The 24,245-nt window shown below is 46.5% G+C and overlaps 2 protein-coding genes across 3 annotated transcripts in view; both read right to left on the bottom strand.

Moving 5' to 3' along the window:
• vps13a (vacuolar protein sorting 13 homolog A) overlaps positions 1-15,663 on the bottom strand; it is a 20,385-nt gene extending 4,722 nt beyond the window's left edge. The window contains exons 1-62 of one of the 2 annotated variants that reach the window (XM_049763735.2): positions 15,495-15,663; positions 14,907-14,950; positions 14,776-14,818; positions 14,608-14,703; positions 14,333-14,434; positions 14,113-14,222; positions 13,986-14,045; positions 13,787-13,846; positions 13,592-13,672; positions 13,426-13,483; positions 13,133-13,260; positions 12,951-13,057; positions 12,706-12,877; positions 12,554-12,616; positions 12,356-12,494; positions 12,187-12,281; positions 11,685-11,827; positions 11,402-11,603; positions 11,221-11,335; positions 10,995-11,131; positions 10,781-10,913; positions 10,560-10,677; positions 10,349-10,493; positions 10,169-10,277; positions 9,930-10,105; positions 9,681-9,840; positions 9,502-9,581; positions 9,375-9,434; positions 9,130-9,316; positions 8,883-8,999; positions 8,691-8,794; positions 8,451-8,618; positions 8,055-8,362; positions 7,820-7,967; positions 7,526-7,685; positions 7,340-7,464; positions 7,099-7,268; positions 6,756-7,006; positions 6,483-6,667; positions 6,269-6,412; positions 5,928-6,137; positions 5,711-5,854; positions 5,503-5,607; positions 5,089-5,241; positions 4,769-5,027; positions 4,547-4,707; positions 4,365-4,468; positions 3,715-4,015; positions 3,513-3,649; positions 3,154-3,448; positions 2,985-3,089; positions 2,753-2,899; positions 2,549-2,680; positions 2,340-2,473; positions 1,875-1,943; positions 1,398-1,530; positions 1,033-1,090; positions 796-967; positions 585-738; positions 357-503; positions 196-277; positions 39-108 (exon numbers count right to left, since the gene is read on the bottom strand). In XM_049763735.2, coding sequence (XP_049619692.1) covers positions 39-108; positions 196-277; positions 357-503; positions 585-738; positions 796-967; positions 1,033-1,090; positions 1,398-1,530; positions 1,875-1,943; positions 2,340-2,473; positions 2,549-2,680; positions 2,753-2,899; positions 2,985-3,089; positions 3,154-3,448; positions 3,513-3,649; positions 3,715-4,015; positions 4,365-4,468; positions 4,547-4,707; positions 4,769-5,027; positions 5,089-5,241; positions 5,503-5,607; positions 5,711-5,854; positions 5,928-6,137; positions 6,269-6,412; positions 6,483-6,667; positions 6,756-7,006; positions 7,099-7,268; positions 7,340-7,464; positions 7,526-7,685; positions 7,820-7,967; positions 8,055-8,362; positions 8,451-8,618; positions 8,691-8,794; positions 8,883-8,999; positions 9,130-9,316; positions 9,375-9,434; positions 9,502-9,581; positions 9,681-9,840; positions 9,930-10,105; positions 10,169-10,277; positions 10,349-10,493; positions 10,560-10,677; positions 10,781-10,913; positions 10,995-11,131; positions 11,221-11,335; positions 11,402-11,603; positions 11,685-11,827; positions 12,187-12,281; positions 12,356-12,494; positions 12,554-12,616; positions 12,706-12,877; positions 12,951-13,057; positions 13,133-13,260; positions 13,426-13,483; positions 13,592-13,672; positions 13,787-13,846; positions 13,986-14,045; positions 14,113-14,222; positions 14,333-14,434; positions 14,608-14,703; positions 14,776-14,818; positions 14,907-14,950; positions 15,495-15,594 — 8,375 coding nt within the window. In that variant the 5' untranslated portion in view covers positions 15,595-15,663. The remainder of the gene's footprint in view (positions 1-38; positions 109-195; positions 278-356; positions 504-584; positions 739-795; positions 968-1,032; positions 1,091-1,397; positions 1,531-1,874; positions 1,944-2,339; positions 2,474-2,548; positions 2,681-2,752; positions 2,900-2,984; positions 3,090-3,153; positions 3,449-3,512; positions 3,650-3,714; positions 4,016-4,364; positions 4,469-4,546; positions 4,708-4,768; positions 5,028-5,088; positions 5,242-5,502; positions 5,608-5,710; positions 5,855-5,927; positions 6,138-6,268; positions 6,413-6,482; positions 6,668-6,755; positions 7,007-7,098; positions 7,269-7,339; positions 7,465-7,525; positions 7,686-7,819; positions 7,968-8,054; positions 8,363-8,450; positions 8,619-8,690; positions 8,795-8,882; positions 9,000-9,129; positions 9,317-9,374; positions 9,435-9,501; positions 9,582-9,680; positions 9,841-9,929; positions 10,106-10,168; positions 10,278-10,348; positions 10,494-10,559; positions 10,678-10,780; positions 10,914-10,994; positions 11,132-11,220; positions 11,336-11,401; positions 11,604-11,684; positions 11,828-12,186; positions 12,282-12,355; positions 12,495-12,553; positions 12,617-12,705; positions 12,878-12,950; positions 13,058-13,132; positions 13,261-13,425; positions 13,484-13,591; positions 13,673-13,786; positions 13,847-13,985; positions 14,046-14,112; positions 14,223-14,332; positions 14,435-14,607; positions 14,704-14,775; positions 14,819-14,906; positions 14,951-15,494) is intronic. The other variant, XM_049763736.2, reaches the window with a different exon arrangement.
• A 3,866-nt stretch (positions 15,664-19,529) lies between these two features.
• foxb2 (forkhead box B2) lies at positions 19,530-21,173 on the bottom strand. Its single transcript, XM_049763761.2, has one exon. It carries the CDS (start codon positions 20,778-20,780, stop codon positions 19,887-19,889), a length of 894 nt encoding a protein of 297 aa, XP_049619718.1. The 5' UTR covers positions 20,781-21,173; the 3' UTR covers positions 19,530-19,886.
• Positions 21,174-24,245: the final 3,072 nt, after the last annotated feature.

Here is a 24,245-nt window from a genome sequence, read left to right on the forward strand (position 1 = left end):
GAAATATCATAAAATTAAAAATGAGCTCCTGTTCTTACTTGATGCGGGAGATGTTAGAGTGGCCTGCTGCCCTGGTGACAATGCTGAGATCAGTCAGAGGCTTGGGTTCTGCGAGAAATGGCAAAATACGTCAAAAGAGACAAAAACAAGGAATGAGGGGGGGGGGGGGGGGGGACCCCGGTGAGCTCAACAGACCTGAATCCATGGTGACGGACTTTGGAAGCTTCACCGGGTAAAAAACGAAGGGGAAGATGGCTCCTGGGAGCTGATTCTGGATCTGTGCCACATACGTCGTCGATAATACAATGAGGACACTTTTTGTAGTAAGTTGTCTTCGCAGTGACGGGGAGTCGGACCTGGATGTGATGGATTTGGACCCGGTAGGCACTCTGGCGAGGCGAGACGCGGTACTCCACATTGACGGCCGGAAGAAAGTGCCTTCTGAGAGGGGCGTCGCACGGCTGCAGCAATCGCATGTCTGTTCCGTTGGGTGACAGGCACACCTGCCGGATAATGGACATATAGTTAGCGCTATATCAAAATAGTTCGAGATATATAGTTCTCCATATTGATACGTGTGTGACCTGGAAGCTGTTATCCAGGTCGACGATGGCTTTGTCGACAGGCCCGGATTCAATGTACTGCTTGAAGTGTTTCTCCAACATCTTAGCCACCTCGGCGCTCATGGGCTTCCAGCGGTTCTTCTTCTTGGGCTTCAGTTCCCACACCACATCAGAACTGCAACAGAAGGATAGGGGTGGGCACAAAAACGCGACGCGGTACCGGGAGACGTACCTGGTGATACCGATGTAGGAGACCTCCTGGCCGCTGCTGTTGTTGACCAGCGAAACGCCCACGTTGTAGAGCGAAAGTACGATTTCCTGCTGGGCCAACTGTGCCTTCTCGCTCTCGCACAGCAGATTGTAGATGCGCCGCTCCTCGGTGAACAGCACCGTGCGCTGAAGACCTTGGGGAACACAGCCGCGCATTTCTTTCGGGACTCTATCGCCAGACGTGCAGTATTGATTTTACCTTCGTAGAGGGAGACGACAAAAAGTTTGCCTTCCTCCCCCAAGTCCTCATGCAGATCCTGTGGATGCGAGAAAGCCAGGAGGGTTGCAACACACTCACATGCTCATTTGAAATGCACCTGTGGCTAAAAAGCAAAGCGTGGAGAGTCTGTGTGCAGTCAATGAATAGCGTCATCATTGATAACAGACTCTCAAATATACACATATATTGGTTTTCTTGCCTCTTTGTATTATTAATATATATTTTTTTATATTATTATTTTATTATGAATCATGAATGATTATGATGATTATTATTAATAGCATTATTAATTATCATTATTGGATAGCTACAGCAGCAATTTTTTTTTTTTTTTCTCCATGCACCTCTTCGCTTTTAAGCTTCCCACTGTATTTGCCGCACATCCAGCAAAGTTCCCGGGAACCCGTTGGCTTGTTCCAAGTGTAATGCACGGCTTTCCCCGCCTCCAGCTCTTCCACTTCTTCGGGCTTCTGGGAACTGCGAAAGGCAAAGAAAAGACATCAAAGACGGGAAATCACATCATGTTCAGAAAAAAAAAAACTCCTTGGATGATTGGCAAACGACAGCGAGCGCGTCATGCAAACGAAATGGGCCACCATATGACAGACCCCTGAGCCACCAAGAATGTACTACCATGGAAAACCCTCCGATCCAAAGAAGCTGTCTCAAACATCCTAACAAAGAGGAATTGACAGAGCTGACCAGTGAAAGATGCAAGAGAAGCAATTCCGCCGGAAGATTCTCATGATTTGATATTGATGATGATGATTTGACACTAAGTAACGCGTTAGATGAGATCACACTTATTCCTCCTTTTCTACCTGTCCTCATCCACTGAGAAAGAGAGGTCCAGCAGCTCATTGGGCACCCATGCTGACTCTGTCTGTATGCTGCATGACCCACAACACACACACACACACACGTACACAAAGCAGATAAACACACTTGAAAAAAATGAGCTCAACTCGCTGTAGGAATCTGCTACACTTCTTTGTATACGCTCGATTGTCTTGCGCTTGTATTACGGAGGGCCTTACGACTTATTTTGTGGCGCGCTTTCGAAGCATTCTTATCTACTTAATGTTCAGCGTCGTGGGAATGCCGTTACACTGCAAACCGAAGTAGCGACGAGCAAATCCTCGTACCTTTTCAAACGGTGATGAGGGATCATCGAGGGGCAGGCTAAAAGCATCGCAAGTAAGAGTTGTGGCTTCAAAACAAAATGGCCGACTTGGATAATAATAATGAAATGGCAGTTGACATATTTCTGGCTGGCAATGTCTCACCTCTGATAGAACTGCAAAGTTTGGTCTTTAGTGTGGTTGATAATAAGGAAAGGGGCCGCGCCATCGTGGTAGTCGGAGAATCGGATGGTGGCCGAGTGCTCCGCTACGTTGACGTCGACGATGATCCCGCCCACCTGAGACAAAAATGATCACAATTGAAGATAATGTTTCCTGTGAAGTCGGCCCCTCGTCCATTTTGTTGTCCTTACGTTGTTATCCAAGTGCAGCAATAAGCAGTTCTCCGGACGCGAGAAGTTGATCACGCGTGGCGGAGACAGACAACCTTCTACTTTCACTTTCACGAGTTTGGCATCATTTTCCGGCCAGAAGGGAATGGCGGACTGAAAGATGAAGAAAACAGACAATTTGGAATGACTCACCTTTTGATCGTCAATATGATGGCAGGCTCTAACCTGTTCAGGCGGGACCATGGTCCAGCTCTCCTGGCCCTCCTCGCATATAAAGATGGTCTGCTTGGTCCGGTTGACCAGCAGGTAGAACGGCATGAAGGTCACGATGCGGGTGAGACTGAAGCTGCTGGTGTCGATCTTCACCCCAACCTGACGGATGACGGAGAAGTGAGACGAATGGATCAAAGGTTGTTTTGCTCTTTTTGAGCGGGATGGTATCTCAGCTGACACTCACCAGATAATCTTTATACTGGCCTTTGCATTTCACATCTCCGTAGCTCCCGACGGTGTCCAGGGAAAAATCGTCGGAGTGTTCGCTTTCCGAGATCATGAGGCGAACCTGAGCGAAACGAGAAATACGATTTCAGCTTCGTAATGGTTGAATTCCTCAACGGTCGACTTGCCTTGTTGTTCTTCAGGAAGTAACGAGGTTTGAAGGAGAAGAGCAGCGGCATGTCGTAATCCAGCGGGTGCTTGCGGTGGATGTCGTCCGCCTTGTACTGCAGCAGCCTGCCCGTCTTGTTCACCATCCAGTACGGCGAGTGGATGGCCACCACCGTCTGGCCCTGCTCGTACTTGACGTGCACGGCTACGTCCAGCTCGACCCGCCGCCTCTCCGTCCCCTCGCAGACGTCGTCCTCCTCCAGGCGGAGGGACTGGAACACGATGAAGGTGATCTCCTCCTGCTCGCTGCGGAGGCTGTTGAAAAAAAAGATGCTTTATGACAAGAAACTAGAGAACCGTAGACTATTTTTTTTCAGACCTGTACTGAGCAGACCAGTCTTGAGCGAGGTAGTCAATCAGGCAGAGGTCCAGGCTGGACCGGTCGATAACGGCAGTGTGAAGTTGGGCGGAGTGGCCCGGGTTGAGCGTGGACTCCGGCCCGCACTCGCTACCGTCCTGTTAAGTAGATTCGTCGCAGTTTAGTCTTTTTGTAAGTACGCAGACTCTCAGAATAGCCATACGTTGAGTTTGTAGGTGACGGGGTATGGTAGCAGATTTCGTAGCAGGACGCAAGGCCACAAATGGAGAACAAAGGGCACGTCAAAGTTGTCCCCAACGCCGCCAGTGTCTTTGAACGTCACCGCGTCCTTCACAGGCACGATGTTGACCGTCAGCACGCCGCCCAGGTTGCCGCTGCGGCGGCACCGTTGCTCAATGTGAGCTTTGGGCTGCTGGAGGTCCATGTCGTCGTAGCTGAAGCCCTCAGAGCACTCAAACTGGTCGCCACCTTCACCCGTGACGGGCTGGAGGCTCAGCTCAGACCTGAGAGGAAAGGAAAGTGCGACTTAGGGATTCGCCATACTAATTGAAAGCATAATTTGGCTTTTTTTTTTTTAGAAATATATAATTTTTTGGGGGCTTTTTTTTTTAATATATATTTTTTTTCTGCTGCCAATGAAAATAAAATCCACGCCGTCTTTGACAACCCTTTGCTCCGCCCCTAACAACCAACAAAAGCCAGACTTGCCGTGATGACCAATAATTTGCATGGAACAGGACCAGGTAATGCTAAGTGAATTCTTAGGGCTACTTTAATGAAAACGTGTCACCTATGTGTTACTAAGACAATCGTGAACTGTTTTAGATTGTGACAAAATGTGTGTTCACTTACCTGTACGAGTCCAGAGGGACACAAAACTCCTCCGTCGGTAACGACGTACCCAAATACGTCGAGCCCTCGAACACTTTAAAGGGGATGTCGAAATGATTGATGATCTGGGGGGGAAAGAAAAAAAAAAAAAAAAAATCAAAAATACTCTGTGATGTATAACACACACGTCTGCGTCGTGGTACCTGGAAAGGCGAGCGGATCTTGATGTACTTGCTGCCTTCCGAGGAATAAACCTGACACACCAGGAAGCGGGTGACCCCCGACACCTCGTGCATGACGCTGTACATTCTCCGTCCGACCTTGATCAAGGGGATCATGCTGGCGGACGTGTGGCCCGCTGGAGCTGGACCAAACGGCACAATGTCAGTACACAATGCATCCGAGAAATGATCGGTTGGACGTACTCGGCTGTATGTAGTAGTCCTTTTCGTTCAGGGAGGTCATTGCCGAGAACTGGTCCGATTCGGTGGTGACGGAGTAGTCCATCCCGAGCGTTTGGCCGTCCTGCAGCTCGACCGTGTGGTCGTTGCTGTGCGTGGCGACGGGGGAAAACATGTCGCTGTACTGGACAAACACGGGCAGGCCCAGGCGGTTCTTTACGACAAACGGAGCCTCGTCTTTCTGGAAGCACTCGGCCGTCTCCTTGGCGGCCTCGGCGAAAGCCTGCGGCGAAGGAATGTGGTCAAAGATCTCCAGACGTTGTTGGATATTTTGCACTTCTCACCATGCCCAGGTTGCTCAGCATGGCAAGGCCACATTTGGAGAGGGTGATGTTGAGCTGGTCCATGCTGCTGATCACAATGACAGTCTTGTAGTCTGGGACGTTGTAGTCCATCTCATCTGCCCACTCCACGTTCTTTAAGGGCTTTGTTTTCATCTGCTTGTACAAATCACAAAAAAATCGGTCCAGGTTGATTGAGTTCAACCTACGTAAAATCCGTATTTTCAAGTAGATAAAAAATACTAATTTGCTAAATTCAGAATACTGCCACAATTGACCAAAGTCGAATAATTATTAGTGATTAGTAAATGACGCGGAGAAAATCCAGATTTTTTTTTTTTTTGGGGAATAAATAATTTTACCAAGCCAGCAGTCAGTAACGTTACAAGACTTGTGCGGGCGTGTGTGTATAACTACGTTAAATTCCAGTCTCCAGGGTCTCCCGGGTCCATCTCTCGTCTCATCCTCTAATGGCTCCAGCAGCGGCTCCCACACTCCCACCACCTCGTTGTAGTAATGGACCTGAACATGATCATGAACGTGAGCGCTACCTTGCTGAGCTCGGCTCGAATAAAGCAGTAAATCAAAGCAGGAATTAGATTTGAACTCGTGTCATCTGCCATACCTCTAAGTTCAGCTCACTCCTCAAGTTGATGAGCGTGGACCAGTTTTTGACATCTCCTTGGAAGGAGGATTTTGCTAGAAGCATGGGCACGGTGCGGTGCCCCACCCCGGCCTCCAACGTCACGCAGATTGATTTGATGTCCATCTGAGAAGGAAGGACGGACGGACAGCCCGTCAAATCAAAATTTCAGTGGAGCTATTTCAATGGAGGCTTTTACCTTAAGCGACTCCCCCTGTGGAATCAACGGGGCCGCAGCTTTCGTGCTGGCTTCTCCCTGCTCCTCCAGGAACCACAGTTTGAGCTCCTTCCAGCCCCGTTTCTCCCACATGTTCACAGGGACGGGACTTTCGAGCGCCTCCGTGGTCTCTTGGGTGGGTGTCAGGGCCGAGTGGATGGAGAGGACCGTCTTGATGATAATGGGTGAAACCTGAAATTCCATCAAGTGCACATATTTTTCCAGCAATAAAATCCAATCAAATACAATTTAAAATAACGATAAATGAAATAAAAAAAATCTAATTGAATCCATGTCAGCGGCATCAGTCAGCGCTCACCAACCTTGAGTGTGAGCAAGTTGATGGAGATGTCCATAGTTTGCGGAGACGTCGGCGTCTGACAACTCTGAAAGGACACCTGGCATGGCTGCAAAACCGTGGTCACGTTGTGAAGCCTCTTCTCCCTTAGGAACGGGCAGGCCACCACCTAAAATGAACGCAGAAACGGCCGGCGCCGTCCAAAAAGGCTCTCCGGTACCACGCAAACGGCGTCGTACCTTGAGGTCTTTGATGTCGGCCGTCATCTTTGAGCTCTCCTCGTCGTTTGTGATGACTACCTCGCACTGCGTGGTCATCACCAACGCCGGCCCGTCGGCGCGCGTCAGGTCGGCCACAAAAACGATCTCCGGGTTTCGCACCACCACGTTCATCTTTGACTTGGACACCTTGGTTGGAGCAGGAACTGAGCCGGGAATACCGAAAAAGACAAGTCGTGAGCAATCACAGGGGGAGGCGTCCATCCATCTGGAGTTTGTCTCAAAGACACTCACTTGATTCCTCTGGCTGAGCGGGGGTGTTGTTGTTATCTACCGGCGCTGGGATGTTCTTGGCTCGCGGCTTTTCGGCAAAACCCTCCTTGATGGCGTTGAGGAAAATATCCGTCACGGTGAGGAGGAACTCCATGCTGGCGCACAGGTACACGTCTTGAACCACCGTGTCTAAGGCGCTGCCTTCGTGGCTCTGCCGGTAGGTGACCTCCACCATCATGTTCTTTTCCGTTCCGGGACGCATGCCCATCATCCTAAAATGGGGAAAAGCTTGCTCGATGAACTAATTAAGCGCAGTAGCGAAGGATTTGTACGTTCTCATGTGCCACCGCTCTAATTTCGTTACCTCGGGCTGACCGTCTTGCTATTTGGCCTCTTGTCATCGAGGAGGCAGGTAGACAATCGGACGGCGGCCTTCATGGAGCTGTCGGAGTACATGGTGAAGGAGGTGGAGATGGTGCCCAGGGTGAACTCGCCGAGTTTCAGTTCATCGTTGTGCGGCTCCAAATGGAGAAGCTAGTGAAGATGGCGACAGTGAGCGATCCCAACGCGCCAATCACGGCACGCCTCGACTTTGACCTGATCACCTCGTTCACGTTGGGCTTGAACAGGACCAGCGCCATGGAGTCAATCTTAAAGTCTCCTTTCATGGTAGTCTTCAGCTTGACGGTCTTCTGCGTCTCCACCACGGCTGCCGTCACCACCGTGTTGCCTAACATAACGGAGAATGTCAAAGAGGCTTTCGCTCACTTTGTGAACTTCTGAGGACTTACCGTTGGGTCTGTCTGCGTTTCCGGAGCTGGGCTGCTCCTTGTCAGATGTGGAGTCTTCAGCGGGGGCGGGCGCAGAGGCGGTGACAGTGCCAGAATTCTCCGAGAGGTTTTCACTGAGAGTCCGGAAGATAACCACCATGTCATCCTGGCTGAGGTTCAACTGTTTGGCGAGAGACACAAACCATACGAAGAAAAACTTTTTCTCTCCACCGAGCACAGTAGGTTCAAAAGTTTTTTTTGCAGCCCAGAAAGTATGACATTGAAAAGCGTCAAAAACTAAAATGGATTACTTACACTCAAAGGCATCAGGTGAGCGGTGATCTCAATGTCGGGGATGCTTTGGTACCAGTTGGACGAAAGATTCCTCTGAACCTCCACTTCCAGGCTGATTGGTTGCAACAGGTTGCTTTCACCCCGAAACACTCCATTAACGAATGTTGTCCTGCATTCAAAAAATAAAAACAATAAGAATGATTACGACTTGGCCCTTACACCAAGATGTTTGTTATTTCTCTTCTGCAAATCATACCGATACATCTTTAGATCCGTGAGCTTGACTTCCATGATGTCCACCACCGGTGGGATCTTGCTGTGACTCTTGGAAGGTTGCATGGCAAAGTGATTCTTGACCGCCAGGAAACCTAAATCGGCCACCAGGACGTTGGGGGACGAGGACGACTGCGGCACAAAAATGACGGGCGCTTTGAAGCGGACGTTGAGGGCCACGCGCGTGCTGCGCTCCGACAGCTCCTTCACGCCCGACGCCGCCTTTTCGGCCGCCTGCTGGGTCACTTCGGCGACAGCCTCTTTGGCCTCCTGGAAGTTGTTTACGAAGGCCTGTGGGAGCGGAGCGAAAAAGTGTTCCACTCCAGTGATGGAAGACCAAAAAAAAAAACCCCCCAAAAAACTCCCACACGATTCTCACCAGTATGGAGGACAAGAACTTGTTGAGGAAGACGACTTGGATACATCCCACTGTCAACGTGACCGAGGTGTCAACCTGAGACATGTCGAGGTAGGCGTCGCCTTCTGTGGCGTCTGTGTGGTTGATCATCTGGAAGGCAAACACCTCCCTGTCTGCGATGGACACGGCCTGAGAGCGGAGATAACAATAGAAAGTCAAAACGGCAGCCGTGACGGTTGAGAGGAGAAGAACTCGCAGTACCTTCTTATAGAAGGCCGTCTCGTCACAGTCAAACACGATGATGTTCTTCAGATTGGCCAGGACCTTCATCTCTCGCTTCCTCATCAAAACCTCAGAAACCAGGCCTGACGAAGATAAGGGGACAATTTCGAGGAAAAACTACAAATGATTTTTGTAGACCAAGCAAGAAAATGCTCCATTTCTGAACGATACCTTCGATTCTGATCTCCGAGATCATGGATGTCTGCCCTCGAATGTAAACCTTCAGAGAGTGGAGATCGGCTCGGAGGTGCATGTTGATGACGGCCGCCGCCTTGGAATTCTTTGGTACTGTGAGAGCGGATGGACTCGTTAAAAGAGGGGAAAAAAAAAAACGGTTTTGACACAGAGGGTGGGTCTGAAAAGTATGCACGTTTATGTTTCCTCGGAATCCAATAATTTCATTCAAAGTTCCCATTACTTTTTCTCTTGGCAACGGTGGCCTCCTTCTTGCCCTCCTCCAGCTTCTCTTCCTCGGGAATGACGGCCAACTCCTCCTGTCCGGGCTCCTCCTGCTGGGTGGACTGCGGCATCAGTCCGCTGAGGTAGTTCATGGTGTTGAGGAGCGCCTCCGTGTGGAGATTCACGTCCAGAGACGAGAAGGTCACCTGACGGCAAGCACCGGACGTCATTGGAGGACGACCGTAAGACTTTACCCGACTTTACCTTGATGACTTTCTCGGTGTTGTTGTGCAGGGACTTGAACTCAGGCCCGTTTTTGTCAGCCTAAAGGCACATCAATGGTTAGAAAGAAAAAAAAAAAAAAAACTTGGGAAATCATCTTACAACTTACATTTATATACTCCAGCGTAAGCATGTCGACCTCGGTGTTATCCAAAGTAGTGATGAGTTGAATTTCCTTGTTTTGCGAATCTACATAAATGGGAGCAAGCAAATATAAACAGCAAATATTATATATATTAAATATTTGACACAGCAGGACTGCCACTTTTCAGGGCCAAAAAAACTCACCTGTGTATTCGGGACACCTGAGACAGATCTCCTTGAGGTAAGTGTTGGATGTCATGTCAAAGGTGCGTATTTTCAGCTCAGTGCCCAGGCCCTCCACCTCCAAGTGGAGCACGGGCACCTCCTGATAGCTACCAGTGAGGCGACACAACTGGACGGAGAACTAGAAGAAAAAAATGGAAATGCTGTCAATTAGACAGCTCGCGATGTCACAAAAATTCAGGACAGCTCACAGAGAGCCAGCCGCATTACCTCGCTGATTTCAAATGCCATGAGAAAGTCGGTCATGTTCTTCGGACGCTCCTCCAGCGCCGGACCCTTCCGTCTGTTCAGGTCGGCGTAGCGCAGCGGCATGGGATTGTCGAATAAGAACTGCTGCCCCGTGACGGGAGAGCTGGGGGCGTCGTAGAACAAGTCTTCTTCGGACCCTGAGGGGAACAAAAGCATTGAGCGAGCGCGATCGTAAACGACGTGGGGTTGTCCGAGCTCACCGAGCGAAGAAATGCTGATGGACTCGCACGACTCGAAAAGCATAGAGGAGCGTTGGTCGGCCAACTGCAGACGTCTCTTCATGGAAAGCTGCGGTGTGAACTGCTTGGACTTGGAAGGAGACGGTACGCGTTATGTCAACATGTCTGTTTAACTTTTCCCCAAGTTGGTGTTGCCCTCACCCTCGAATGCGGGGGCGCGCTAGCATTGGGCGGAGCCGGATTCGTCTTCGGCCGCGGGATGCTCTCCACCAACTCGAGAACATTTCGAAGTTTAACGTCGGAGATTCGGAGGGAGAGCAGAGGGAGCTCTCCGGACAGTTTGTATCTGTTTATGTGGGATTAAGACGCAGTCAACGGATGCAATTTTGGTCATCATCATTTGTACACTTACTTTGCCATGCGCGAGTCTTTGACCACCATGGCCCTGCTGAACTCCATTTTCAAATCCACCGGCTCCAAAATATGGAGCGGCGACTGCCTCTGCATGCGAGCCTTTTTCCAGTTGTTGTCTTTAGCGGGGGAAAGATTTCAACAGCGTTGATTTAACTATTCATGAATGGCATGTGATCAATTGACTGTATTTGCCAAATTTTGCTTGCTCGTGGCATCGACCTGGTTTACTGAAAAGGAATTGCAGGTTATTGAGCTGGATGTCGAAGCTGTCGTACGCTCTTTGCATGATGTCTTCGATTGTGCTGGAGCACGCCGACAGCTCAGGCAGATTCTTTTTGGACTGACTGGACATCTACGTAGAAAGTCCCATTTTAGAAGCACGTGTTTGGAAATGAGGCTTTAAGAAAACTCCTGGCCGGCAATTTGCCCTCACCTGCAAGTGTCCGAGATCCAGCAACACAATGTTCTGAGTGCCGTCATAGAAGCCCGTCTGTGGGATGATGACGTAAGAGGCCAACAGGTTCACCTTCAGGTCCAGCACCTTCTGAGTCTCGATCACATACATTAGCCCTACCAAAAAAACAACAACAAATAAACAGATGTTGTCATACGTGAATACGAAGCAACAAAAGGATATTTTTGATGGCTAAGCCACCGACCGGTGGCTGTACGATCTCGGAACTGCTCCAGTTTCATGAGTGTGGCGTTGGTGAGTTCGTCCAGCTGCAGGTCGTCAGGAGGCCTGAAGACCGCGGCCGTGGCGTTCACCGTCATCTGTACGCAGTCAGACATGTTGACACTTTGGTCCGCACGGGACAACAAACAACAGGCTGCACTCACGGCGTCGTAGATGATTTCCAGCGGCTGCGATTCTACAAAGAGCCGCTGATTGGCACGCTGATCCAGAGGGTTGGTCTCGAAAAACAGGCTGAGCAGCGGACTCCCCGTTCCCGTGCCGACCGTCCTTGACGACAGGAGGGTGGGAGCGGGCCGGCCGCTTGCCAGACCCGTGACCTCGAACAAACTGAGCTCGGCTGTGAATCTGCAGAGATTGGGGTTTTTTTTGTTTTGGTTTTTTTTTGTTGTTTTGTTTGTTTTTTGACGGTCAAAGACTGTGACACACTTGATGGCTTGTGCTCCGGATCGTTGCGTCAGGGAAGACATCAGCTCCCCGACAGTCAACTTGATGATCTCGTCTTTGTCTTTGCTGTCCTTGATAGAGACGCTCAGCTTCTCCATGTGGAATTGCACCTTCATGTCCTCAAACTAGAAGAGAATATACACAGCAATGAAAGTCTGAAACTCTTAATGGGACAAACGATGCAAAACTGACATTGTTTGTATACAAACAGTTGGATCTCGGTAACGGCTGCTCGCAAATTAAGAGTGAAATTCCGCAAATAAATTTGGTGAACTTAGTATTTTTCCGAAGTGTGCGAGTGAGTGAGCCATTCTAAATGATACCCTATTGTGATGTCACAAGCTGGCAGATTTCTATGATAGAATAAACCCCGCCTCTCGCTCAAAGTCAGCTAGAAGACAATCGGCGCGATTAAAAAAAAAAAAAAAAAAACAGACGGACGGACGAAAGATGAAATTTGTAACGTGTGTGGGAAGAGACTCACCTCCTTTGGATAAATAGAATTAGCGGCCGTCTCACTGTATCCGATGGCGGCGTAGAGTCTGGCTTTCTCAGCGGAGGTCAACAGCTCATCAAATCCTGTGTGAAAACATATTGAAAGAAGGGATGGGCCAAGGAAGTCATGCACCATTTCCTCCACCTCATGACCTTACCTCCTCCTGCGCTCTTGACCTCCTTTGGTTGAGAGTCAGGCTCCGCCCCCCAGTTCCACATCCAGCTCACCCACCCTTGAGACTCCTCTTCCTCCATCTTCAAGCCTGGACGGTAAATACGCAAGCCCGCCTTACTCGCCTAAGGAGACAAAGCAAACGTGTCATATTTGACATGATGCAATGCAATTATGAGTGTACCTCCACTTCAGCTTGCTGTCTGGCTAGCGTGATGTTAAAAATATCAAGTGTCTTCTCGGGCTCCTGAGAACAGACACACACACAAAAAAATGCTGGCATAGGAATGCATGACCTATGGCGGTGACTTTCCGTTCAATAGATTGTCCGCCTACTTGCAGTTCCTTGAGAAGTTCCTCGCTGGGTTTCTTGCTGGTGATCTTAATCTTGTAGAGCTCGCGGTAGTGCTTGACCAGCTTGCGGTGCCGCTGAATGCGCGGCCACGACCACATGTGGAGTCGGGGCTTCACGTCCACCTCCAGGATGCTCGTGATGGCGTAGTCCCACCTATAAACGCCGCAGCAAAAAAAAATGTACCCTCATACAAAAGAGGAAGTCCTGTCAGAGAAGAGTGTCTTACCAAACGTTGGCATTGTTGTGAACTAAAACTTCGGGTCTGTATTTTCTGTACGGCAGGTTACGTGACATCAAATCCACCGAGCCCAATAGCTCCAAGATGCTGACGTACTAGAAAGAGGAGAAGTACTTGGGCTGGTTTCTAAAATCATAAACGGCACATCAATACAAACACTGCCTACCTACCTGGGGTCTGTTTAGCTCAATGGTCACCTCCCGCAGATTGACCATAAGGTCTACTTTAGGAGAAGAGAAGTCCATGTCTGATTTGGGATTCATGCAAAGCTTTGCATCGGCAGAGATGGGACGGAAAACTGTTGAGCAGCAAAAAAAAAATTAAATACATTGCAATCTTGTTTGTGCAACAGATTTATTGCTGAGGCTATTTTATGAATGGATTTTGCCAGATTTTTTTTTTACGCAAGAAAAATGTGCAGAGGGCTTAACTGGAATTGGTGCAAACGTGTTCTGACACTCACTGAAATCGTGGTCTGTAGGACAGGAGCCTTTAAGGAGCAGGCTATTTTGAAGACATTGCTAAAAAAAGACCAAGAAAAAAAAGCTCCAATGCATTTGTCACCAGTTTTTTTTTTTTTATCTACACAGTGTGACACGTAAAAACAATCTCCAACATTTTTGTCTTACCAAAGCCTTGCCCGGGCTGTAATTGGAGAAGAGTACAGAGTTGACATTCCAGTAGGCAAACAATTTGTCCAGCTGAACCAACTGAGAGGAAGGAAGCAGCAATTAGAGCAATGCATGCCCATATAACCATCACATTAGACACTCGCAGCGAGAAACTTAAAACAGGAGAACAAAAACAAAGAATGTCTTTCCTACCTTGTAGAAAAGTCTGGCATTTTCATCCAAGAGAGTCGGCTTCCAGTCCTCATCGCAGGTCTACGGGAACAAACAAGGGTCAATTTAATATAAAGGTCAGGGTTTAACATCTGAATACTTTCCGTAGCCGCTTGTAAGTAGCGTTGCTCTCACTCTACTAACAATATAACTCGACAAAATGGATGTCAAGTGAGATTACCTGAAGGCTGAGGTTGCTAAGAGAGACTCCGAAGGACAAAGGGCACAGCGGATTGGTGACCTGAGGGAAAGAAATAACTTCTTGTACTTCTTTCCAAAGCACGCAAACCAAAAATGTGAGCACTCACGTCGTCCTCATAGCGAATGTGGATATTAGAGATCTTGACTTGAACATTTTTGATGATCTGCGTGACCAGCTTCTCCACAAAGGTGTCCTGCTTCTCTTTTGTGGGATTCTCTGTCAAGTAAATCAAATTTGGGAGACTGTCAAACTTGGACCCCAAGCTCTGTGTGCAAGACTGATTCCCCCCCCCCCCCCCCAGCTTTGGGACACAAAGGACTACTAACCGAGCTCTGCGACCTTCAGTTTGGTCTCCTCAATCCTTTGCAGCTCCCTTTGCCGCGCTTCCTGCAGCTGCTTCTCCTCCTTTTCCGCATCGTACTTGATACCTGCAATCATAATAAAGGACTAATCATGCAAGATTTTAGTAAGAGCTTCACTAAGCAGCTTGCTAATACTAAAACTGCAAATTTCAAATATTTTTGGGGTGTATCGGATGGATTCTATTTTATTGATTGCACCAGACTGATTAACTTTGCAACAAATACAAAATCTTACATACTTGCTGTTGGCACAATGAGCAGATAGACGCCATCCAGTGTAGCCCGCACCGACTGGGTGTAAAGGTTCTTCCAGGGAATCTGGAGTTCTAGTTGCCCTATCGAGATAAAATTAGTGAGCAAAAATGTGTCTCCAAATGAAAGCAAGACCTTAAACTAATCAATCTCACCTATGTGTCCTGCTCTCACTTTAAAAGGAATGTCAAGCTGACTCTGTGAGAAGTTAAAAACAACAACAACAACATAATTGTGTGTGAGAAATATCACATTTCTTCATATGCATTTGAGCCATGCAACTTACCAAAGCATTCTCCTTAATTTCAAGATTTCGAAGGACGGCATCACCTGCAAAAAAAATATATATAAATGTAATGTATCGATTGTTACCATGCACAAGCAGCCCTTTAAATGCAGCAAAATAAAGTGTGCACGTTCAAAGTCAGCTTTATTGTCAATTTCTCCACATGCCAAAGACACACAAAGAAACCGAAATTTCGTTCCCCCCTATCCTATCCTACATTCAGTAATGTTACGCTGCCACACGATTATATTTAAGGTATTTTGTTTGTGTGCAAGACTTTTCGCTTGAACTCACAAACTGGATAAGGGTGCGACTCGTATTAATCCTGCAAAACTCGCCCCAGTAATATCTTAGCTTTGCACGGGAAAATGTCTTTGAAAAGAATTGCATATCTGTGAGAACTTCTGTTTAATAACTTATCCAGTCTAACAACAGCAATCAGCAGCATTTGAGGGGGGGTCGACAAACTGACAGATGACAGCTTGAGGAGCTCCAAGCTAACGACAACCCGACACTAGCACGCTAGCTCGATCGGTGCACTATGGCACCGCCTCGCCAAAGAATAACATACAAATCGAGTTGATTTACCTCCCCAGATGCCAAGTTTAAGCTGCGAACTGTCAAGGTTGACCACGTAGTCGCCCAGAAATCTGTTGAGAACGTCTACCACGACGCTTTCGAAGACCATTTTGGAGCGCTTCTCATCTACCTGTCACCATGTTTACATTCAGCCGTCTGACTGCTGCTTTGTACGACGTAACGTGCGTGATGGTGGGCGGGGTCGTGACGTCACGCCCATCCCAAGCGGCCACTGGACTGTCTGTACGTACTCCACTAATTTCTTTACAACACATAGGCAACTCTTTTATTCAATTAACAATTTATTCCAAGAAGGAAAAAACAATGAGGTCACGGCAAACATAATATACTTGTGTCCAATCACAGTGGGCTGATGTCATCCTCTACGCCTCTCACGTAAGCGAGTCTCTTTTATTATTCAACTAATAAGATTTCATTTCTAATGAAATTTCTGATGGTTGAAAATTACTAGCTCAATAATATGGTTCCAAAACAACGTTTTATTTGTTTCCATTTTGTTGTTTGAAAAAAATAAGAACCATGACATTGTAATGGTTTCTGATCGGAACGTTTTGCAGTTGCGCATCGTCCCTTCCTCAAAACCTTCCGACTCACCCGACCGCAAACTGTGTCCAAATTCAAAGACTACGTCCTCGAAGGCTTGTTTCCAGGCTACATGACGTCATTTAAAGCTTTTAAAGAACGCACACTACGAATTTGAACACAGCAATAGAGTAAGCACATGTGGCCCATTTGTACGATAAGTTATCCACCTTCTGCCGCTAGAGGGCACACTGGAATTGGCTCTTAAACAGTGGCCAGACACCGTTCAGTCTCTTCACCAAATAAATGTAAAGGAGAACACTTCAGAAAATGCTTAAAACTTGAAGTGACATCACCACCTGGCTTAAAATTTTAACTTGATGGCCTTAAAATAAAATCGGATTTTTGTTTTTCACCCAAAAAAAATTCTCTCTGTCTGGCCTTTGGTTTATTTCTCTTGATACCAAACAAGCCTTAAGATTTCAACAAGCTGCTTATTTTTCCATCTCATCAAACTAGGAATCACTCAGATGAATACACTACTTGAAACATATTTCTCAATATTTTGATCCAATTTCTGCGATACAACAAGCCTTAATATTAATTAACAACGCTCTGCGATAGTTGTCTGGTAAATACATCATAATGGGAAATAGAATACTCATTGTGTGCGAGATGGAATATGGATGGGAAGAATTAATTGAAGGAGTGTGACAGGGCCCAGAGGTCAGGAGGCTTTTTGCGGATTTGAAGCTTGACTTTATTACGCTAATAAAAGCTAAAGTGCTCACTTGTGATGCAGAGATAAACCATTGCGACTTTGAGGAGGACCTTGCCTTGGATGATATTTTGCAATTCACACTAAAAAGAGAAAATGACAATATTGTTAATTGACATCTTTGCAAACTGGTGCTTAAATGCTTCAATATTTTAATACGCCGCATTTCATTTTAATACTTCTCACGCAAACATTCACAAATATTCACATTGTGTTTCAGTACAATCCAAATTTCCCCTCCAAATTGCGATTCTTTGTCCAAGTCCTCGTTATATCGCAAACATTTTATGTGAACCTTTTTTAATTTTTTTTTTTTTGGTCTCTATACATGTGTTTGAAGCATGTGGGAAGGGCAAACACAACTACAGTTAAAAAAAGACTAGCAGAAATTGCTAAATTAAATGTTCAAACTCTATAATTTGTAAATTTATTAGGAACAATAGCTATGCTCTGTTTTTTAAAATGAAACAACCAAAGCCGGTTTCACTTAGCAACATGAAATTTGGTAGGCTTGTCTATCATGAGCAGACCCACAAAAAAAGTGTCCCCCCGCAAAGTCCACCATTTTGGTTTAAAGACACTATTTTGGGGTTATTTTTTTATTTTATTTCCAGGGACCTGCAAAAACTAACTAGTCCTTGAGCTGTTTTGTTGATTGATACAACATTTCAATATTTGAAGTCGAGATGCGACCCGAAATCCCCCCAAATTTTGACCTTATTTGCCAAAGCATTAGAATGAAGTTTGATTCGCCGCCCTTTTCAACTTTTACACTTCATATTAGTCTTATTTGTGGTTATAGATCGGTCAAGATGGGTGTTAATCACTGACTTGCAAATGAATCTCCAACCAATTATGTTTTGCAGCTTGTATGAGGTACGGTGATTAAGAAGAAAATTAAAATGCTCGTTATGATGGCCTTATCGGTAAAACAACGCATGTCGAATTTACACTTGTGGCCCTTGTGAAGGGTGCTTAATTCCCACTAATGCCCCATTGCCTATGCAACACTGTCGTTTCACTTGTGACACGAACACACCTCTGACCCCCATGTTTTATTCAGTCGTTCAAAAGACTCATATTTCTCATTTTCGACTCAAATTTTATACAGTGACCCGTTCATTCAACCGTTGTGTCGCAAATATGGGAAAACAAAAGCAGGATGTTGACTGACTCAGTCTTGTGTAGCCATTTCTAGTTCCGTTATTTTCAATGGGGACAAAAAAATTGGTCGACCCAGCCTTTTTTGGCACTTAACCACTATTTATCTGTTTGCTGCAAAAAAAATAAAGCCCTCATACTGTAATTCAACAGATCACAGAGGGCACTAATGTCTGCATTATTACTCCTCTTATTGTGTCTTAATTGGTGCCATTTAATTATACTGTAGTGCAGCGAGGCTTATTAGAGCCTGCAAATTAGGGAATTAACACACACATGCACGCTTGTCGTCATTGACGCCGATTGAGATTTTAAGATTTATGGTGGAGAAAAAAAAAAAATCCTATCTTCACTTTTTCTTGAAATTAGCTGTTCTCCTCTTCACAACAGGTTTTGAAAAAGACACGAGAATTACAATTTGCTGAGAGTTGCACTGTAAAATTAAACTTTGATGTCAAGTGGGGACCTTAATATCGTACCGTGGGCCACAAATGGACCTCTGGCCATGAGTTTGAGACCCCCGTGCTAACCACTTACAGTGCCTCATTATAGATACTTGATTAGAAGAAGTCTGAAAACAATTTACATTTGACATATTTATTGTAAACTTTTTTTACGTAAAAAAAAAATGAAATTGAGATTTAATTTTGTTTTAACTCACTACCATTCAGATACGTACTACTATTTTTTTTTTTAACTAAATTGGGAGGAACGGGAACTCAAGAAATAAGTCATTATTAGAGCAGACTTTTTTATTATTATTAAAATAATCTGATACTAGTCCACCCTGCTGATTAACTGAACACTCGACAGGAGAACAGAGGTCACCACCGTGTTGATGCTCCACTTGCCCTAACACCAATTTTTAATTATTATTTTTTCCATCGCTCCCACGCCTTCGTCTTCTCTTGTCCGGCTGGTGCATGTCAATTATTTGTTCAGAGGCTGGTGTGACACTGGAGTGGTGTGTGGTGGTGGGGGGGCATCTCCAGGAGCCTTTGGGATGCTAAGCAGGGAGGATGGCGGGGCTTGAATCTAAGTCACTCTCAGTGATGCTTTGTGCATAGAGAGGAGAGGAGGCGAGCTTCAAAGCCACCGTTTAAACGCCGTCAAACAAAAGAGGGAAAACTTGATCCCGATCCCCGTTTGAAGTGCGCATCCATTTATTTGGGACATCAGCTCCGATGTCCATCCCACCGTGCGTGCGTGTGTGAGCCATGTTTTCGAGTGTTTTGACGGAAAAAAGTTATGACTCAAATCAGGTCAGCCTCGCCTTTAATCATCCTCACTATGTTTTGGATTTTCAGATGAACATCCAAATCACATTGTGTGAGCATATTCTGTACTTGTATTTGTCATCTGACCATATCATCACTTTACAAACTCAATATTTTGTATGAGTCTTGTCACTCAAGCAACGTCAGTAAAATAATGGGATCAATGTGTGTGTTTTATGAGGAAACACAATGTTATTGAACTTATCCCCCCCCCCCGTAACATTTTGATATCAAAATCATTTTTATCATAATAAATTAATTCAACTAATTTCCTCAAAAGACTCAGGCTGATATTTTCACTGGCCCAAAATATGCACGTAAATAAACAAATAACACTTGAGTACCATCATTTGTGAATTCTTTATAAATCTTCAGATAAATATTTCTCATACAAGCAATACACTGCTACAACCAAGCATATAAAAATGACGAATGGAGGAAAATGCATTTGTCGTCAATAAAATGTACGTTGAATTTGAGAGAAACTTTCCGACTACATTTTCTTTGGGTTCAGCGTGTCTGATTGTATTATTTAGTAAGACATGGCAAATGCAGTAAATCAAATGTGCAAACAAAAAGATACAATCGGCCTATACAAATATTTTTTCACCCTTTTTGGCTGCGCCGTCATCCACCGTGCGATTAAGACAGAAGGAGGGCCGGGTGCAGGAGGTTGCCTTTCCCCTCCAGAGCGTCACCGTGGTGGCTTGAGGAGGAGGTGGAGCTGCTAGAAGAGGACATCCCGCTCAGACCGTGTGACATGAGAGTCGGCGTGGGCTTTATCGGCACCGGCACGGCGGGTAGCCCGGGCCCGTTGGCACTGTGGTGATACAGGCTTTTGGTCGGGACCCCGAAGGGCACGTACTCCGGGGACGGCGCCAGAGGCTCGGAGAGCATCCCGACGTGGGGCCACACGGAGGTCATCAGCTGAGGGGGCACCGGGTAGCCCAGATGGTGCATGACCGAGGTGAGGGGCACCACGCCCTTGTAGTCGCGGCCTATGATGTTCTCGATGGCGAACGGGTGTTTGAAGACACCCGGCTGGGCGCAGGGGATGCCCGGGTAGCCTTGGAAGTGGGCGGGCGGCGTGGGCGGGTGCATGAGGGGCAGGCGGCCGGGGGGCTCCCGCTGCTCCGGCTTGTGATGATGATGGTGGTGATGGTGGAAGTAGTGCAACATGGGCGAGCTCTTGCACGCCGCCAGCACCTTGAAACGCTTGCGGCGGCGCAGGAAGCTACCGTTCTCAAACATGTCGCCGCAATCCGGGTGCAGGGCCCAGAAGCTGCCCTTGCCCGGCTGGTCGGGCCGTCGCGGAATCTTGATGAAGCAGTCGTTGAAGGAGAGATTGTGCCGCAGGGAGTTCTGCCAGCGCTGCGTGTTGTCCCTGTAGTAGGGAAAGCGCTCCATGATGAACTTGTAAATGTCGCTCAGGGGGAGCATCTTGTCTTGGGAGTTCTGGATGGCCATGGCCGTGAGGGAGATGTACGAATAGGGAGGCTTCTGGTCACTGTAGGAGTTTTTCCCTGGTCGTGGCATGACTTCTTTTCTGTTTTTCCTTTTTAACTTCAAAGCGGCCTTTTCACGGAGAGATTGGTCCCGAATGTCTGAGCCATCGGAGGAGCGGCAATGAATAGTTAGCAAACTTGGCAGCCTTCCGACATCACCTGAGGAGAAAAACCCTGGTGGAAAAAAAGTGCAAGTCCTCGCCTAATAGTTGCCATAGATGTCCTCTCGTTGCCTGCTCGCAAGCCGTGTGGTCCAACTTTGGTCTCGCTCTCCTCCTCATATGCGATGCTCCCGCTTCCAATTGTATTGTGTGTGTGTGTGTGTGTGTGTGTGTGTGAGACCCCCGCAGGTCTGTGAGGCTGCTATTATCCAGACACTTTAAAAATGACACGCAAGGGTAGTTGTGAATGGATGTGTGGGAGGGGGAGAGAGAAAGAGAGAGAGTGAGAGAGACTTATGAATAAAAATGAAGAATGAGGAGGGTATTTAAAAAAAATTCCCGATTGGCGCAAAAAACATATGCAGCTTTTTAGTATGATCGATACCACAGTAAATATACAGTTTTGTGACTTTCAAATATTTTCTTCCATGACTAGGCTCCTGAATCATTTACTCATAATAAACTAATTTTACTCATCAAAATCAATCAAAACGCCATTAATTCGTCAAAAAAGTCATTGTATTGTACAAAAGCATAGAAGAGAATATAACACAAATGCATCTTGTCAAATGTTATTACTATTTTAGCCGAGTGTGCATTTAAGGGGTGTGGCCTTGTGAGTGACCCCAGCAGCAGGAGTTGCTCCTTAATTGAGTCTTCTCATTTTACATTTGAGTGTTTGACTATTTGACCACATGCGAGGGCATTGTTCACGTCGCCGTCGTTTTATGACGTCACCACGTGGATAGAAGTGATAAAAAGTAAAGTGATTATCATAAAAACGATGGAGCAGCACGCTGGATGAGACCGTTGGCATGTTCAAATTTAAAATCTCAGTGATTCACTCCAAAGCTGTGTTTGTTTATTCTTTGTTTCTCTCACATGGGTCCTTCTAGCTCCAAAAGCGCGTGCATGAAGAAATATGCTTTTGAAATCACACAGCGTCGAACGCTTTAAAGAGACCTCAGGTCACTCAGCGTTAAACAATTAAACTCGGAAAGTGACCGATAACCATTCAGCATGATTATCTTTTGTTAATGTCTAACATCGATGTGCGCGCTTCAAAGGTAAAAACACGAACGGCGGCCTCGCTTAAATGTGCTCGACTGCACTTTGCGACTTTGCAAACAATAAATCATGTCTTCCTTTGCGCACCATCATCACTGCGCTCACACACACGCGCGCGCGCGCACACACTCGCACGCTGCCGTTGATTAATTGCAGGGCAGGCCGTCCAGCGGCTGTCTGTCTGCTCAAACACTCTCGGGCGGATCCTACAAGGATGTAAACAAACTTCACGTCGACTCTCGGTGGAGAACCACCCTCGCCCCTCTTCCGTGCTGTAACGATACACATCCTTCTTTGGCCAGGTGTCATGGCTGGGGGTCCTTGACAGTCTTCTCGCGGGGTGGATGCGGAGGCCCACCCGAATACATTGCAATAATTAAGCCTTTGGTGAGTTTGGCCTCCTTGGAGAGGAAGTCCAACAATGTAATTAAGGGGCGAGCGTCGGGTATGAATATTCACAAAAAAAGAAAAAAAAAAAAAAAAACACCCCACCGTCAGTTAATTAGCCGCCTCGCACACGACGCCACTCAAAAGGTCAGCTGAGGTGACGTCAGGAACATATTTAAAAAAAAAAAAAAAAATCGGGAAAACGTTTGTAATATATTCACAAGTCGTACGTGTTTTTCTTGTCTTTATTCCTCCTCTTCTCGGTTTGTTTTGATTTTCCTGCACCGTGCGGGAAGGCCCCTTGCCGGTCTTAAAAAAAAAAAAAAAAAAAAAAGGTGCTCTTTATGCTCAGGAAAGATCAATATTAAATCTGTTTTCACAAAGGGCGCCGTTAAACAGACACCATGGCAGATCTGCATAACAAAATTAATTAACACAAACGCACACGTACACACACACACATGAAAACGCCAAACTCCTGGACAAATATCTGGTTGTAAAGCACACCTTCTGGGCATAGCCAACATATGTCGGAATTATCCCTAATTGACTAATTACATAAATTACTCATTAAGTTTACAGCACATCAATTATAAAAGATGTATCAATTAATTTTGCATAAATTACAAGCGGCGGAGGAGGCGGTGGGCTTGTACGCGGAGGGCGGCGGAGGGAACAAGGGCATCCGGGAGGGGGTCTGCACGCGAAGGTGGAGACTGTGTCTGTTTATTTCCCGGCTTCGGCAATAATGATGATGTTTTCGGCTTAAGGGCAAAGATGTTCCTCCAACCGTCGCCTCCCGCGTTCTCACGTTGGGAAGTGAGGGAGGGGGGGTAATGGCAATTATAGTGATAATAATAATGATAATCTTAAAGACCTCTTCCGCGACTCATGAGGGGTGCGTCGTGGCAAAGAGAGCCATTAAAATCAATTAGTGAGGCCTATTGTTTCCAGTGGAAAAATGAAAATGGTTTTAATAGTGGCGAGCAGATGTCCTAGAAGACTCGTCCAGAGAGTTCAAGCTTCAAGAGCAACGGAAGCCAGGTGTTTCATTAGCCGTGCTTCCTGAAATGTGCACGGACAGACGTCAGAATTCATTCGGACAGACCGCTGACAGGAATGGATTTGTTGAGCGTTGACCGACTCGCTCATGAATGGCAAACCAATCGGAAAACTGAAGAATTCACAAGCTGACTTTCTGACTCAACGATGAAATTGCATTGGTAAAATTGATCACTAACTGATTTATGGGTAATTTACCCACGGAGTGACAAACAGACAAACTCAGACAGGTAGACAGACTCAATCAATAACCTGATTGATTGACGTTTTGATCTAATGGTTCACAGACTGACTTAACTTGTTGCTGACTAAGTCCCCAAATAGTCGGCACATTGACCAAATGACTAATTTGCACAGATGACAAATCCTGGTTAACTGATTGGATTGGTTGAGTAAACAACTTCCTGACTCACTAAGTGACAAATATGTTAACCAACCACTTCATGATGCTTTGCTTGCAGTTGCATCAGAATCTTGATATTGATTGACTGAGTGTCCTAAATTGTGCTGGCTCTCTCTGCAGTGTTGCGGCACGAGGCAGCTTCCATTAACAACACAAGAGGCCAAGCTTGCCCGCTTCAGCAAAAACCTTCCACATATTTCAAGGAAGAAACTTGAAAGCAATCATATTCAATTATAACAATGTTTTGGAGAATTATGGTACGGCAGTTTTCGTTGAAATTGTTTAACGCTTGCTGATTTCGAGTCGCTTGCCGCTGTCCATGGTGCTGAAGTAGAGCACACTACTGCTGTCTATGCTCGTACTGTTCTCTATCTCCTTCCTTCCTTCCTTCCCTCCTTCCTTCCTTCCTTCCTTC

The sequence above is a fragment of the Syngnathus scovelli genome, chromosome 3, assembly GCF_024217435.2.
Source record: "Syngnathus scovelli strain Florida chromosome 3, RoL_Ssco_1.2, whole genome shotgun sequence".
NCBI classification, from domain to species: Eukaryota; Metazoa; Chordata; class Actinopteri; order Syngnathiformes; family Syngnathidae; genus Syngnathus; species Syngnathus scovelli.